This window comes from Electrophorus electricus, chromosome 3, assembly GCF_041902795.1.
Source record: "Electrophorus electricus isolate QZ-2024a chromosome 3, ASM4190279v1, whole genome shotgun sequence".
Lineage (NCBI taxonomy): Eukaryota > Metazoa > Chordata > Actinopteri > Gymnotiformes > Gymnotidae > Electrophorus > Electrophorus electricus.
The window spans coordinates 39,141,800-39,159,064 of record NC_137499.1 but is presented as its reverse complement, the minus strand read 5'-3'; the positions used below and the strand labels follow the sequence as shown (position 1 = coordinate 39,159,064).

At 43.3% G+C, this 17,265-nt stretch overlaps 1 protein-coding gene and 1 long non-coding RNA gene across 5 annotated transcripts in view; one reads left to right on the top strand and one right to left on the bottom strand.

Moving 5' to 3' along the window:
* The window catches only part of si:dkeyp-72e1.9 (syntaxin-binding protein 4), a 27,833-nt gene extending 12,311 nt beyond the window's left edge, over nt 1–15,522 (bottom strand). Inside the window, exons 1-7 of one of the 4 annotated variants that reach the window (XM_081711548.1) lie at nt 15,387–15,522; nt 15,118–15,298; nt 8,531–8,604; nt 5,925–6,020; nt 4,424–4,493; nt 4,047–4,121; nt 607–686 (exon numbers count right to left, since the gene is read on the bottom strand). In XM_081711548.1, the coding sequence (XP_081567674.1) occupies nt 607–686; nt 4,047–4,121; nt 4,424–4,493; nt 5,925–6,020; nt 8,531–8,604; nt 15,118–15,188 (466 nt within the window). In that variant the 5' untranslated portion in view covers nt 15,189–15,298; nt 15,387–15,522. Of the gene's footprint in view, nt 1–606; nt 687–4,046; nt 4,122–4,423; nt 4,494–5,924; nt 6,021–6,783; nt 7,091–8,530; nt 8,605–15,117 lie in introns of all 4 variants that reach the window. The other 3 variants (XM_081711552.1, XM_081711549.1, XM_081711550.1) reach the window with 3 other exon arrangements.
* On the top strand, nt 14,432–17,265 carry LOC145657071 (uncharacterized). Its single transcript, XR_014122921.1, has 3 exons — nt 14,432–14,512; nt 15,419–15,711; nt 17,165–17,265. It is a non-coding gene; the product is annotated as an uncharacterized LOC145657071 (long non-coding RNA).

Sequence of the window (17,265 nt, the reverse complement as noted above, 5' to 3'; positions counted from 1 at the left end):
AAAAACAAGCCTGAAACCAGGATCTGATAGAACCCATTTTTATTATATATTATATTCAGACCAGAGGCGCAAGCCATCCTCTCTGCCTGGGGGCCACTGTGTGTGCAGACGTGGCTCCAGACAGGCAGGGGCCACGCCTACTCTCTCTTTGCTTGATCAGATGTTTTGGGTTTTGCTGCTGCTGGCTTGGAATTATGAACTTTCAGCCAGACCAGGTCTTTTTGGACAAGACCGACAGCCCCTTTACTAATGGTTTTCAGTCTCTCCTGATGTCCCTGAAGACCGTTCATGTTACATCACGTACCAAGATAAACACCTATTAATTTGACTTTTTTCTTTATTTTGAAATAATGCTCTTAACACGCCTCTCATTAGGCGATCAACAAACGCTTCACCGCATCAGAGAACCCAGCACCGGGAAAGAAGGACACCAGAACACACCATCCTACAAACATCAGTCCCCACCAGGCCAGACACCTTGGACAACTTTCTGTGTGTCCCAGGATTGACGTCACGGCGTGAAGCAGAAGCCAGTCATAACTGAAATTCTACAAACACACGCGGCCGACACCAGATGCCGGCAAGACAGAGAAGCAGGACTGTTACCGTGCTGGATGGGGGAGTTCCTCGTGGAGTCCGTACTGCTGTGGGACCCATACTTTTCTAGAAGTTCCGCAAATTCTCTCCTCCGAAAGAAAATGGAAAAAAAATGAAAATAGTGTTAAAAAGACATCATTACAACCCAAATCCAAGAAACCTTCAAAAACCTTACAGATGACCTTAGAGAGGCTCACATGGCTCTGTAGAATGACATCCTAAAACTGAACTCTTTTAAGATCTGAAGGCCAGGTCAGATTTATGAAAAAACTATGTGGGCTTTTCAAAAGGCAAAATTCCTTCAGGATTTTAGTGTTAAAAAGCTATTAAGCATGGGCTAAATGAGGAACATTATTATTATTATTTTAATTTACTAAAAGTAATTTTTGGGGGAATTGTAATCTAGACCAGCATTCTGCTCAACAGGGAAACAAACATTCCCAGGATCCTCAGAATGGGAGTGGGAACGACTGTGAGACACTGCTGGGAGAGCGGATCAATATCAGTGGGAGACACTGGAGTTGCATTTTAAACATGTGTCTCTGCAGGTCTTGCTGAAGGACTCCACCTCGAGTCCTCTTCAGCGGAGAAGTGCCAACTGCGGCATGCGCTGGCGTCTCCGTGTGATTCAGGCTCCTTGTCATGGATATGCGGCTGCCGTAGACCAGCCTGGACCAGCACTGCAGTTCCTGGTTCTCACCAGCTAAACCCCAGATGTCCAGCGAGAAAGTCACAGCAGTGTGTTCCGAGCCGAGGTGTGAACACAGACAGGCTCCATTATTCAGACCAAAACACATCAAAAATGTCTCCCTCTGGGCCTCTACAGGGAGTATTATCAGTACAGATTAGAGAGATATGGTGTGTGTGTGAGGTACAGATACAGCGCTAGTGTGTGCGTAATGGGCAGATGCAGTGAGATGGTGTGTGTAAAGGACAGATTCAGTGATATGGTGTGTGTAAAGGACAGATTCAGTGATATGGTGTGTGTAAGGGGCAGATTCAGTGATATGGTGTGTGTAAGGGGCAGATTCAGTGATATGGTGTGTGTAAGGGGCAAATCAGAGCTGGCTAGGTGAGTAGTCTCTACTTTGAAACTTCACTAGAGTAATGATGACATAAGAGTAACGGCATTGTGCACACATTCACATGCACGCACGCGCACACACACACACACACACACACACACACACACCTACATATACCTATACCCCTATACACACACAGCTACATATACCTATACCCCTATACATACACACACACCTACATATACCCATACCCCTATACACACACACACACACACACACACCTACATATACCTATACCCCTATACACACACAGCTACATATACCATACCCCTATACACACACACACCTACATATACCATACCCCTATACATACACACACACCTACATATACCCATACCCCTATATACACACACACCTACATATACCCATACCCCTATATACACACAGCTACATATAACATACCCCTATACACACACACACACACACACACCTACATATACCTATACCCCTATACACACACAGCTACATATACCATACCCCTATACACACAGCTACATATACCATACCCCTATACACACACACACACCTACATATACCTATACCCCTATACACACACACACCTACATATACCTATACCCCTATACACACACACACCTACATATACCCATACCCCTATACACACACAGCTACATATACCTATACCCCTATACATACACACACACCTACATATAACCATACCCCTATACACACACACACCTGCATATACCCATACCCCTATACATACACACACACCTACATATACCCATACCCCTATACACACACACACACCTGCATATACCCATACCCCTATACACACACACACACCTGCATATACCTATACCCCTATACACACACACACCTACATTTATGTACAGCCTGATGCATCTACACACATGTGTGCAAATACAGGCACAGCCCAGAGGTGTTCAGCACCAGTCCCTGAGGGGATCCAGGTGGTTGTGTGTGGAGAGACACAGAGAGCCTAATCCTCTGAATAAATCTACACAGATTAAAGCCTATAGGGACTCATCTCATCCCAGCTTAACCCCCCTCCTCCTCCCTCACTTTTTTTCTTTCCTTACACAGTGTCCACAGAACAGAGAAAACTCTGTTCAGACGTTTGGTCCCTTTAACAGCCATGTGACAGCGCTCCCTGCAGGGCTGTGCTGGTGGCCTTGTGGAAGTGGAAATCACCCAGACTTTCAGCACCAGAGTCAGTGAGGTGTAGAGGAGGTGGGGTGTAGTGATGTTTGGAGCCAGAGGGGTGTAGAGTCAGTGAGGTGTAGAGGAGGTGGGGTGTAGTGATGTTTGGAGCCAGAGGGGTGTAGAGTCAGTGAGGTGTAGAGGAGGAAGGGTGTAGTGATGTTTGGAGCCAGAGGGGTGTAGAGTCAGTGATGTTTGGAGGCAAAGGGGTGTAGAGTCAATGAGGTGTAGCAGTAGTGGAATGTAGACATAGTGAGGTGTAGAGTCAGTGAGATGTAGTCAGTAACATTTAGAGGCAGTGGGGTTTTAGAGGTAGTGGATTGTATTTAGTGACATTTAGAGGCAGAGGGGTGAAGAGTCAGTGAGGTGTAGAGGGTGCAAAGGCAGTGGGGTGTAGAGGTAGATGTAGAGGTAGTGAGGTGTAGAGCCGTAAGGTGTAGAGTCAGTGAGGTGTGGAGGAGGTGGACTGTAGAGGCAGCGGGGTGAAGAGGGTACAGGAGCAGTGGGGTTTACTTTACAAGTGAAATGTATTCTCCTTTCTTTAAATTATTCACGAGATCTGCTAAAAAGGGAGATATGTAGAGCATATGAGAGGCAGGTCAGGAAGCCACAGATCAATAGCTGTAATCTGGGAGAGGAGGTCAGGAGGAGGCACCGAGTGCCGTGCTCTAAACACTCACTGCTACATCAGCCCGTAACGTCTGGACGGAAACGATGGTGTGTTTGCCCACACCGCGCACTCTGACGCTAACGCGTGGTCCTGAGTTGGTTGTTGTTCTCCATCACCCAGACAGACAGGGCTTAAGGGTTTAAACACAAGTCTTATTTTTTGCTTTAATCTTTTATTTGTAATTGCTCTCACTAGTCTGATGCTAGCTGCTTACTGAGACAAACGTGGAACAGCAGAATTCACTACTATACTGTTCCATGTAAGGACATAGAGTTACACTATGCCACTAATGTGGAGTCACGGCTGGTGGTGTGTGAAGTTCCGGCAACACACGGATCAAGGTCGCAGAGGAAGGCACGGAATGGGAAACAGAGTCCATCGGATCCTTTTAAAATAGCCTGTGGGTGTGAGAAGCTGCTGACTTTACTGGAAGTGGGAGATTTGTCTGTCAGGTTCCATTCATATCCGGCTCTCCGCCTCTCTCTGGAGGCTGGCCCCTTTGACTCACTTACCTTGCCTGCTCATCCCTGGCCACCAGAAGACGCATGTGGTTGGTCGAGGAGGCTGCCCTCAGGATGTCCACCGCTCTGGGAACAAACAAGAAGGATAGCAAAAAAAAACAAAAACGTAATGCTGGTCCAGTATGAGGTACGGAAGGCCTATGCATTCATGCCACAGTCACACAGCAGGGAAGCTGATGTGTGTTCTGTTTCAACCCGCGTCTTCAAGAAGACTCTGCTCCGGAATGCATTACAACATTCTGCCTGATGCAGGTGGGAACGTGCCGTCTAAAAGTCCACTATAACACTGACAGGCAGGACACTGCTGTGAGAGCCGCTGTATGGTGAACAAGCCCCTAAAAGACAATAACACTGCATACGTCTGTTACCTTTCATTTGTGACACCAGTCAGGCTTTCTCCATTGACCTCTAAGATCTGGTCCCCTGCTTGGAGGTTTCCTACACAAACATTTAGAGGCAAAAACACAGGGGATGTAATGGCAGAAACCCTCCACCATGTACTCAAGTGAACATTTTACCTTCTCATGTTTGGGCCTCTGTATTTGACAAGTTTGTAACAAAACAATACCACATTTAAAGGTTTTTTCACACATCTTTAAAAAAAAAAAAAGGCTAAGACCTTGGAAAAATTCTTTGGAAAAGAGTATATGCCAGTTATTTTGACTCCTGCGCCACAATTCCACAATTTCTATAGTGATCATATACAAATTATTAGAAAATGTAACATAATGGCCTTATCCAGAAGGTCCATTAACTGCTTGTGTGTGCACCCACATTAGTTGGCCCGGAACTAAAGATGTGAAACCACCTCCATCTGTGAATTAATGTACAATTGAATATCTAGTTAAATTTGCTCACAAATTGAAGTGACCTTAGATAGCCCAGGAATCAATCAAGACCATCCGTCATGCTCACCAAAACTACGCATTGCAGCTGATAGTTACAGGTCTCAGTGTTCAACTTCAACATTAGTGCCCCAACTGTTTAAAAAATTGCATAAAATAACTGCTGTCATATGTTAGGTCATGGCATTTCTGATAGAGATCAAATATCTTAAAGGTAAACAGATTTCATTGTGCTTCTCTGTGTGGTAGCTAAATCAATGTGCTCAGTTTACTGGCATCTTATTTTTCTAAAGCGTCTGGATTTAAATCATTTCTGCAGGTAAAACAGTTGAGTGCACTTTTAGAGTTCCAATTACTATAACTGGAACTGTAAATTTAGTACAGAAATAGAACATATTTGGATATTACTGTGACAAACGCTGAGGGCAGCAGCTACACCTGGTCTCAAACCCAGGGCTTGCAGACGACAAACATGCCCTCCGAACCCCGGACCTGAGAGGCAGCTCTCTGACACGGCAGCCAGAGCACCCGGTTCACAACTCAGACGATTCTAGTACGGGCTGAGCTGGGACATTGAAATTGAACGACCAGCACGCACTCTAGAGTCATGCTTATGAGCGAGTGTTGGCCTGCCACGATGAGGTGTTCGGGGGGGCTTCCCTGCTGCAGGAACGCTCCTCTCTGCATGTGGGTCACGGCGACCCGGCCCTGTAGCTCTGTGCTTTTTAGAACGATCAAAAGTGATGTGACTAAGCATTCCACACTGCGGGTTGTTTTGGAGTTGAAGCAAGGAGGATGCTCCGACGTTGCAAGAGCCTGGCATGGTTGCTGCCTGAACAACTGATCTGCATTCCACCTCACATTTTCCACACAGAGTCTTTACATTTCTGTTTGTTTAAAGTGTACAAAATGTAAGTGCTGCATGATATTTGTGACAATACATCACTTTTACCCATCTCATCTGTGTGTTGAAAAACACGGGGTGCATTTGCATGGCTGTATACAAGCAGCAAATGTAGCTCACCGTCAATGGAGGCAAGGCCACCTGGTAAGATTCTTTTGACATAAACTCCAAACTCCTCTCCTGTTAGTTCTTTCACACCACCCATTACCTTTACGCCTAAAGGAAAGACACAGAGACAAACGTATAACAGCTGGGGACCAAAATGTTGAGCACATAAGTACAGAAAAGACAGACACAGTGCACACGAACCTGACCTAGGAGATCTAAAATACGCAGTGTCATACAATTTCAGTAACGGATACTGAAATTCAGTAAAGAATTTCAGCTCTCGACCACTACACATTAAAGCTCAGTTAGATGGCACACTGACTGTGCAATGCTGAGTGTGTACAGTAAAGCACTGAAAAAATGGTCTCCTCAGATCTTACATAAAGACCCTGAGTTCTGTCCCCAGATCTGTTTTCACACTGTGGTCATACCAGATTGTTCTCTCTGAAGCATACTTTTTGCAAGCAAGAAATGACTAATTTTGCCACAATACAAATGCCTCCCACTTAAACTAACATACATGATCATTTACACGATAATTTGTTGTATATTTACTTGCCATGGGAAAAACTAACCACATCATATTTTAAATATGCTGTACTCATTTGTAAGTGGTTACATTTTAAAATAAATTTTTCTTTAATGAAATTACATTTTTTGCTTGGATGTTCTGGGGGCATGGGATCGCTGATGACATGGAAGGAGCTACCAATTAACATGTGCACTGAGATATAGTCCAACCAAACAGAATCAAAGCACAGACTCCTGTTGCGGGAATACAATCTCCAGCGACTGTTGGTCTTCACTGGAGGACCCCTAGAGAATGAACTCCAAAACTTGGCATAAGAAACTGGAAGAAATTCTAACTAACTGTAGTGGAGTGTGGTCCGATTCCCAGCCTCCTAATGTCTGCAGCGTGCACACAGTGTTGCTTGCAGCTGATCGCTAAGCACCATAATTAAAAACATAATGAGCTTATGTGCTCAGCAGCAGAAAGGAGCCTGCCAGTGATGCAGTTCACTCAACCAGCGGCAGGGCAGTCAGCTCCCAGCAGCTGTAAATGGCCCTAGTGAAGATTCCTGATTGCTGATGTGCAGGGACACCAGTCTTGCTGTTAATGAGATGATAACTCTCCTCATCACGGATGGCTTCTGTTGGTGCGGCACTGGGAATGAAATCTAGAAACAAATATTCATTACTTCCTGATTTCAGTACTTCAAGAACTCCTCTCCTGCCATCAGAACCCTGGTCAGGAAGTATGAAATCATTTTGCTGTTTTGTTACTAGGCAGACAAGACAATGGGACTTACTGGCGTTTGAAAAATAATTATTTCATCAGCATGTCTCTTGTAGAAACTTGCACAACTCCAAACACCCTGATACAGTTTTTAACCTACTATCCAGAAATATTCCAGTATTTTCCAATTTCTGAATTACCATAAAGATGGTGCACTCTCAAGGTGCACTCACTCACCTGTAATAATAATAATAATAAGCAGTTTTTGGTCCTGATTTTGCAATTTAACCTTCAAGCTCATTTAAACTGCAGACACAAACCTTGACTAAAAGGATTAAGTTCCACTACGTATTCTGTTGTCACGTATGGAGTTCTGCTGTCTGTAGGCTGTGGATGGCATGAGTGTGGCTGTGAGGAGAGCTAAGAAGATTAGCAACCAAGTTTTGATGTATTGCACAGGAGGGTGGCTGGCGGGGGTATAAACACAACAAAGTAGTGCAAGTGTGTCTGTGTGGGGAGTGTGCATGACTATGGATCTGTATATGTGTCTGGGGGGGACGCATATCTATTAATCTGTGTGTGTGTGTGTGTGTGCGCGCATGTTAATGGACCTGTGTATGTGTGTGGGTGTGCATGTTTATAGATCTGTGTCTGTATGAGGGGGTGCATATCTATGGATCTGTGTGTGCGTGTGTGTGTGTCTATGGAGCTGTGTATGTGCGTGTGTGTGTGTGTGTGTCTATGGATCTGTGTATGTGCGTGTGTGTGTGTGTGTGTCTATGGATCTGTGTATGTGCGTGTGTGTGTGTGTCTATGGATCTGTGTATGTGTGTGTGTGTGTGTGTGCGCATGTTTATAGATCTGTGTCTGTATGAGGGGGTGCATATCTATGGATGTGTGTGTGTGTGTGTGTGTCTATGGATCTGTGTATGTGCGTGTGTGTGTGTGTGTGTATGTCTATGGATCTGTGTGTGTGTGTGTCTATGGATCTGTGTGTGTGCGTGTGTGTGTGTGTCTATGGATCTGTGTATGTGCGTGTGTGTGTGTGTCTATGGATCTGTGTATGTGTGTGTGTGTGTGTGCGTGTGTGGTGCTGAGTGGATCTGTACTGTAAGATTAATCGTGCCGTGTGTCATAATTAGAGCCACAGCACTGGGACCCCTCCCCCACTCCAGGCACAGCAGACATGAATGCTTTGAGCTAACTTCAAATTGCTCACTACATGGTGTTTTGATAGTTATGGTGTTTTAGAACAAAAGTAATGAATGCCACCGTGTGTGTGTCAGCCCTAATCCTGACTAACAAGCAGACAAACTAGCTGACAAACAGTGAAACACACACACACACACACACACACACACTCACACACTTACACTCTTACCTAACCCATTTTCACAGTCTGTAAATTCCATAGAATGGACTGCTCGGTCAATTCCATAGGGGCCCATAAGAGTCCTGCATGAGACAGAGACAGAGAGCAGGTGTACATAAAACACTCAGTTGACTGCAGTTCACTTTATTCACAGAGAAAAACAAACATTTATCTTCCTGCAGATTGAGTGTGCATCACGTCAGTTAATGAAGCGACACAGAGACAGCCCAGGTCAAGCTAGAGATCCAGAACTGATCCAGAACAGATCCAGAGCAGAGCCAGAATAGATCCAGAACAGATCCAGAGCAGGTCTAGATTAGATCAGACGTCTCATCAATTTACACAATGACACTGAATGTACGAGCAGAAATTTGCTCCAAAAAAGGACCACACACAGCAATTGATTTCAGTAACACCACAAATATGGGGGAACTTTCTAATGCCCCCTGCAAACTACTTAAACCCACAAACGAAATAAACATAGTCTGCCATGTTGCTCACATATGAGTTAGAATCTCTGAATAAACAACATCATCAGGTGTTACTGACGTTTTCCCAAATTCAGAAGTGGGGGAAATGTAGGCCACTGAAACAGTTAGGGGACACATTGGCACAGGAGAGGTTTGGAACTCAAATGCACAGTTTAAAAATAAGAATTCGGTTTAATTGGGGAGAGTTGTTACAAGGTTGAGACTTTCTGCAAAGTATATCCTACGGACATAAACGGCACTACTGTGACTCCTTGCAACAACTGCAGCCACTGAATGTACCACAAATATGCGTAACCCCCAACCATTTTGGAGGTTACGCGAGTTAATGGTGAGGCTCAATAGACCACATTTGAATACGTGTATTCTGACCGTGGCTGGAGCGTCACATTAACCGCAACCCACCATTAAGGCATATGCGCACTCTTCTCTGTGTTCCGATTTCAGTGAGAGTAGTAGAAATATATTTTACCTGCTAATCATGACAGCTCCTTTAAACATAACAGAAAACGTTGGCATCTTGAATGAAGCCCTGTGCGACTGGCGTTCTCGTCTCGTTCCTCGCGAATGATCCACTGCTACACCCCCCTAATTCCACCTAACTTTGACCGCAGATTAAATATTATGCAATACTGCATAAAAAAAACATGGATTCGGTTTTTGCTTGATAGTTTGTTTTTGAATGGGAGAACTTTTGCGCCATTTCCTTATTGAATACCCGTTTTATAGGAGGATGGGGGACTGTTTTTCATTTAAAACCCAATGGATCAGGTGCACGTGTAGACAACGTACACAGGTACGAGCAACTGATGTCAATTCAATAATTATATGCAGAAATTCACACAGAATTGGACAATTCTTGAAAAGGTATACACTGTTGTACACTTTTCTCCCGTCATTTTAAATGGTAGAGTATTTACAATATATTAGGCATTCGCAAGACAGATTAAAATTCAAAACTGCCAGTTTCCAGTGTGGCACTGGCCCTCATTGAATGTGGGCAGAAGCCCGTCCAGTAGTGCAGTCCACCACCACACTTGCTAGCTTTTTGCAACGTAACACCATCAACAGATGGGGCTTTGTACAAAAGCAGAAGTCCAAAAATCCTTGCCAACCCATATTGAAGTATATTACAATTATGATAATTGTTGAGGTAAATTTAGTCACTGGAGCCTTTTGCAGTTTTTTTGTTTGTTGTTAGTCATACTGTCTGTGCATAATCCATCTAAACCCCTGCCACCCTCATTAACCACTGTGGAATATTTGTAAGCTTCATTTAGTTGCTGTAAACTAGTAGAGGAATCGTTACATATATAATGCTTCTGTTCTAAGTAGGATACTTCACAGCACACAGTACTAGAGGTGAAATATACACGACTGTTTAAAGGGACTTCAGAACGTTTCTATGCAAGGGAGAAGCAGAGAGACAGATCACACTCTGTCTTTGGATTCAACCTGCATAATGTTACATAATGACACGACCTGTTAGGAGATATTACTCTCTTTGCATACTACTAGCCTAGAGAGAGCCGGAGCGTCACAATGCCGTAACTACGTTGTCACTGTGGAACTCCTTGCATGAATGACTCCTTGCAGTCATTTAGGTGGACACACGTCCTCAGGGCTCAGAGCCAGTGTTTCGGTGCTGTACTCAGTCAGCAGCCATGGATTCTTTTAGCCATTAGATTTACACCGAATCAGAGGTTCATATGTAATCCACAGGCAAGTGGGAGGGGCTAATCCACAGGGGAATTGGGAGGGGCCTGTTTGTTTGCCCTGACTCACTAGAGTTGCCCCTGACATGTTACACGTTGTACATTATTATTATAGTTATTCATATTAGCTTCATGTCATTCATATTACTATAGTCATTTCTGTAAATCTTAAAACTGCGATGGCAATTGCAGGTAAACCAGGTAACATCACATATGTGCTTCTTTATTTATTGCTGCAGCAGTGCCATGTGAACCTTCTCTGGATTGAAAATCTGACCTCCATCAAGCATGCATCATTTAGCATTATACAGCATTCTAATAACGCTGGGGGCCAGGCAACGGCAAAACTTACAACAAATTCGAGTTTCTGTTGTGGCATCAGATACTGTCCTCCATTTAGGGGTTAATTTGGCATGTGTGATTTAAATGTTTCTAAATCAAGAAAACATTTTTTTATCTACAGGCTGTCAGTCACTCGTTTTCAAGCTTCAGTTCCCAGTTCTTCAGCCTTGCCTGATGGGTTAGTACCAGCACAAAGCCTTCTGCTTTGGAGAAAGGGGGAGTGACCGATTTCAAATACCTGTCAATCATTTTCTGCTAGCGAAGCAAACAACTATAGAGACATGGAAAGGGCTGGAGCTTGTGTGGTGAGTCATGTCTTCTTGTTAATCTCATATGTGACATGCACATCAAAACAGACATGCATGCACCTTAATTCCCCAAGTGAAATTCCATCTAATCCAGACATCACTGCAGAACTGGTAGTGACTGGCATGATCAGGGTAGCGTGTCTTGTGAGCCAGCGTTAAATGGAAAAGAACGTTGTACTCTGGAGTGCTTTGTGGGGACATAGCCACATCGGCACAATATTCATACTGCATACGGAAGGCTTAATGCATCTGAACATTAAACATTAGTTTCCTGCTGCTGATGAACACAAAAAAGCCACAGCGAGTTACTGTGATCAAGGTGCAAGAAATGAACTGTGAACATAAGATGAGCAGTTGGATTTTGTGATACAGCAGTGAAATAGCTTTATGATTGTGTTCCTCACCTACAGGTAGCTGAAAGTTGCTAGCAACACTACGGTCATGATGTCGCTTTCCAGAGGGAATGCAATGCCTTACTGATAAATATGTATGTTACTCTTATATCATGTCACCAGAAGGCTATTTTTTTTTTTTTTTTAGAAAATTCCATATATATTGAGTTAGCAAATTTTTCAGTGTAGTGCACAAAGTGCACACAGTTTGGTGAAAGGTCCTTCATCAACTGTGCAAGCAAAGTGCTGATGGAGATCCATCTTTTCTCCTCCAATAACCACTTCAACTAGCAATGGCATCAGAGCCCTGACCACCAAATCTGCGCCGTGGGTTGGTATCAGACTATGGGATGATGCAGCCCAAAATGAGAAATCACGCAGCTGCCGCATGGAGTGTGTGCTTTGTCTTCTGTGTGTCCCCTCTGCTCCATGGAGCTGGGACTGCTTCAGAACAGAGGACGCCTTCAGAACGGAGGACTCCAGAGTGGCAAAGCATAGCGCTACAACTTTAGCATCAGGCAGAGTTTCCACTCCAGGGAAGTGGGTTAATCTGACTCTGTCCAGTCCGCGACACCAACATGAGCTGTTTCTATGCCCGTGACTGTCCTCTACAGGCGAGAACAGTAAAGCCTTAATTCTACGGGACAAATGAGACTCCTAAACAAGCAGTGCATGTACATTATTATATTCCTTTGTATTTTGTAAAGAATTCAGACTAAAAACCTGCCCTAAACGTTATTAATCTAATTATGCTGCCCTAAAGTTATTAATCCTAGAATGCAAAAGTGTAGAGGGACGTTCCTCAAGGAAGAGCCCCTGGCTAAGCCAGAGACTCCAGCAGACCAGGACAGGATCAGCATTCAACCCTCCACCAGGGGTTAAGGTGTCTGAGATCATCCGAGTAAAACAGAAGCGCAGAAGACGAGATGCTTTACAAAAGAGAGCAGTGTCGGCTTCCATGAGGCTAACTGTCAGGAAATTAGGACACTTAATACCAGGGTCAGGTAATCTGGGCAAGAACAAAAAGCGCAGATAGGAGAAAGGTTTACATGGCCAAACGTGTAGAAACATAGCTGAGTTTTGCACCAAATGCAGTCAATGGACACAGGCAGATCAGTCCTGATAGCGCACTTATACCCTCATTACCTAACATTAACTGAAACACCACATGTAAAACTGCAGTGACTCTGTAGTTCCTTATAATATATTTCACGGTGGGAGAGCAGGACTTCGGTCTTGTACTGCACTTTAGAGGTGTTTTTTTCTGCTATCATCATTATGCTTATCTATGAAGCGATTTACAATGTCTCTGTATTAAATATCACTATATATTGATGTCATAAGCAGTGGGGTGTTTTTTCTTTTAACATACAGGCCTAAATGAGTGTGCTTAGCATACACTTTTAAACATAGGCACTGATGATTCAGGGAATATGTGAATTCTAAATGCTGGCCATATCTACCACTGTGATAGACTACTCTACTTATTATTGATGCACTACAGAGAGGTTTTCAGTCAACGCGTGGCGTGTATCGAAATCTCTGCTTGGAATGCATCGGCACAGCCGTTGTGGTGACATTTGTGCAGCGATTGCACAGCTGTTTTGATTGGGCACACTGAAATAGCAACACCAACACACACTAAATAATGATGACGTTTCACCATATTACCCTACACACCAGGCCCGCAACTCTCCATATTCAAAGTCCATTCATTTGAATTTATAAAATCATCCTACACACAGTTGGAGAATGTATGCAGTATAAAGCAGCTATGCATGCTGATGTATGCAGTATAGAGCAGCTATGCATGCAGAGATTCTTCCTGACAATGGAGTGCATTTACTGGCTTTCCTCTACATCTTCTGGTCCAAACAGTTCTACAGATGTCTGCAGTAACAACACTGCCCATTCAGCTTATATCAGTTTCAGACCACTGAAGCAATATGCAGTCACATCTCTGAATGTGTTCCCAACAGTATGCTTGGCTGATGTTCAAAATAGCACCATATTCCTGGTTTTTATACATAATATTTGGTAGACAAAAATTCCTATTGGCAGGAATTCTGACGCTATACATGTGGAACCTTAATATGGACTGATTATATATATATTACAGTATTGTAAGTGTTTTGGCTCCATTTTTTTTGCTCAAGAGACCATGTTGTAGTTCCCCATTGCCATCATACAGGCTCTCCTCAGATCCAAACGGCCCGTTTTCCTGCTGTAGTGTGGAACGTCTCCCTTTACTCAGCGTTCACTCCTGCTCATTCTTGTATTGCTTACGAGTGTCGTGTCTCTGCTCGTCTTTGTTCTCTGTGCAATGCTGTACTATGCAGATGTAGGTGTTTCCTTCCCTTTGTTTCCTATGTTTGATCCTAAGCGCCTTTGTTTAGTTTGCCCTGATGTGGCTCAATCTGGCTGCTGTTTGATTCCATAGCTTTGGTCATTGTTGCTGAAACTGGGCAACAAGCGTTAGAATTGTTAGGCTTGTTGACAGGTTCACACACCTTTTTGCTAACACCTCTCTGACAGAGAGCAGCTATTACTTCACATGATATTATTTTAGCAGGGTCTTGTGAGCATTGTTTCAGCATCACACCATTTGGAGGGGGGGGGGCAGATTTGCTAACTCGGTTACAAATATTAAGCTTAAAATAATGCTGTTGTAATAAAGGGAAAAGCTCAGTTTGACGGTGATAAAGGAGGTGATCTGAAGAGAAATCATTCTCTGAATTTATAACATGTGAGTACAACAGTATTAATCACCTTTGATTTTAAAAAAAAATGATGCAACATATTTACATCGAACTTTAGAGCATTTAGAATTTGGCTTTTGTTAAACAAACATGACAATTTCATAAATGTAAGCTTTTCATTACACCTTTATGCGAATGCAAAAAGTGAACTATGCACATATAGCACGAACTTTACGCACGCAGCCTTAGGAAAACTTAAACCCATGACAGCAACTCGCTTAAGTCCATTAAAAGCGATTCTCTTTCGCATCACTAATAGTTGGAACAAAGGCCACATTTGTCTTTGAGTTGTGTTTACTTCATGCAGCATTTTACAAACATCACGTGCCGGTGCTCATTGCGGTGCACGCTGCGTTTCCGTAATGCAGTAAGGTGTCGGGTCTGTCACGCGACTCTCGCAGGGAACAGCAAGCAGCCTACCGCACGCTCCATCCTCACCTGAAATCCCCGTAACAACTAGATCCAGCGGCATCACTGACCAACATTCATTATTTTTATTATTAAAAATGATCCCACCATAACACAACACTAACAACTTTTACACCACACTGACTTTATGCAGTAGTCTAGGTTATATTAAGATTCCTCTTACCAGTAGATGAGCGAAAGTCCATCAAAATGTTCGAGTTCACTTGCTGGGTTCAGATAGGACATTGTATCCATCAGAAAGAGGACGGTAGAATATTTAAGGTGCAGAAGTCATCCGTCACAGTCTAATACGAGATAAAACTTCCATCGAGCGCAGAGGACTAGGTCTGTAGACTATGCCCTGTCTGTGAGGAGCAGACAGCACCACTCCATTAATAAGGCATGCATCTCCACGCAGTACTTAAATAACCCCACTGCAAACCTGACACACACTTTTTTTTTTATGCTGCCCGGTCGCCCATCAGACAAATTCTGAATCTTGCCAGCGCCCTGCTGACGTCACGTGGACTTTCTGTCTTCGCTGCGTCTCAAGTTTGGTATGCTCAGCTCGCGGCGCGGCTACAGTGCACGTGCGTTAAGCCGTCACGTCATGCGCCCATCAAAGCGCGGAAGGACAGTCACCGGTTACGCGTGCACTCGACCCAAACGGGACTTACAGCAGGCAGGGGAAGCCGCGGGAGCCGCTACTCAGGCGTGAGCAAGGGCGGGAGGTTCCTGCCATACCTCTTCCCTGACATTTTCCTTCTGCTATCTTCTAGTTGAGTAAAACAACGTTTTGTTATGAATTATTTTTTTGTGGTTGTTATGCACTCTGCACGAAGCTGAAGTTAGCTTTCATGTGGTTGGCTCGCAGAGCTTTTTAGTCGCTATAGCTACATTTGCTAGATCGTATTTTCTCATTACGCGAACGACAGTGACAGTAGGGTGTGTTCACCTTCGCTAATTTGCTGAGTTATGCATTCCTAAACATTAATAATTCATATGTAATTATTAAGTAAAAGCATTGATACCGTTTCTGGCTCTACGCATATTGTGAATAAATTGTGATTTTAAAATTATGATTAAAAGTTAGTTTCAAAAAATGTTGTAGCATTTGTGATAAATTCATTTAGATTGTGTATGTTTTGTTATTTTAAAAAAATGCTAAACCAAAATGGCTTAATGAAAATAAAATGATAAACTATTTTAAAAGGTCACCAGCAGGGGGAGATAAATATTTGAAAACAAAAACAAAACAGCCCTAATAGCCTAAAAGATTTTAACAATACATACAGTCTGTGTATTAGTGGGTAGGAGCACCAGTCATGGGAGAACATGTGATATTAATAGGCTGAACGCTAGTAAATGGGTATTTATTGACGCGCTAATGGAAATTAGGTTAGATATCTAACCGCTACGGTATTTTAACTTCTAACTAAAACGACTTGCTTTCATATACTCTGCTTTATTTTAACAAGTAAATATAATGTATTAACGCATCCATTGATTAATATTCGTATTTTATATTTGGCGAAAGTGCTGGATTCTTTATGTGCATGATTCGACATTTCTACCAAACCGATCACGCTTCTGTTCGTACATGGACCACCAGGACTTCCGGGTCATAATGCATGACCTGTCAAAATAAAAATCTAAAATGCAATATTTAGTCCACTATTCCAAAACGGCACATTAATCGTGTAGATCGGAAATAGGAAATTACTTTTTGTAAATTCGCAGCCATTGTAATAAATCTGTCAGTTCAAACAAGACGTTTGCTTTTTAAACGAGTATGGATTTTAGGAGAAGGTATATGGATTCGCATAAAACATGGGGTCACAGCTTAAAGAAAAGGAAGCTGAATTTCCAGAAAATGTTCAATGTCTTAATGGCCTTGGCCCAGACAAATGTGAAACTAGCAACGCAGCACATTGTGCAGTAATGAAGTTAAGTGAATAAGAAGCTGAAATTTTAGATGGATTTTCACGGCTTTAATGACCTTGGGTCAGACAATACAAGAAATTCCCAAATGAAAAGTTCGCCCCCTGTAGGGAAAATGCATTTGTATTCTAGCCAAAGGAGAAATACACCCACATAACAGGCCATGGGGCAGGAGAACGCCAGAGAGAGCAGAAATACACCCACATAAAGAGGGGCACTATGGGGCAGAGTATCTTGGGGTGCTATAACATCAAGTCAAAGACAAGACAAACAAAATTTATTGGTTCCAGTTGTGGAGGAGCAGAGCAGAACCATCCCCATATTCAGGCCCACAGGAGGAGGAAGAGGATCAGCATTCAGGCTGTCCGGCGTGGGCGTGGTAATGGACAGT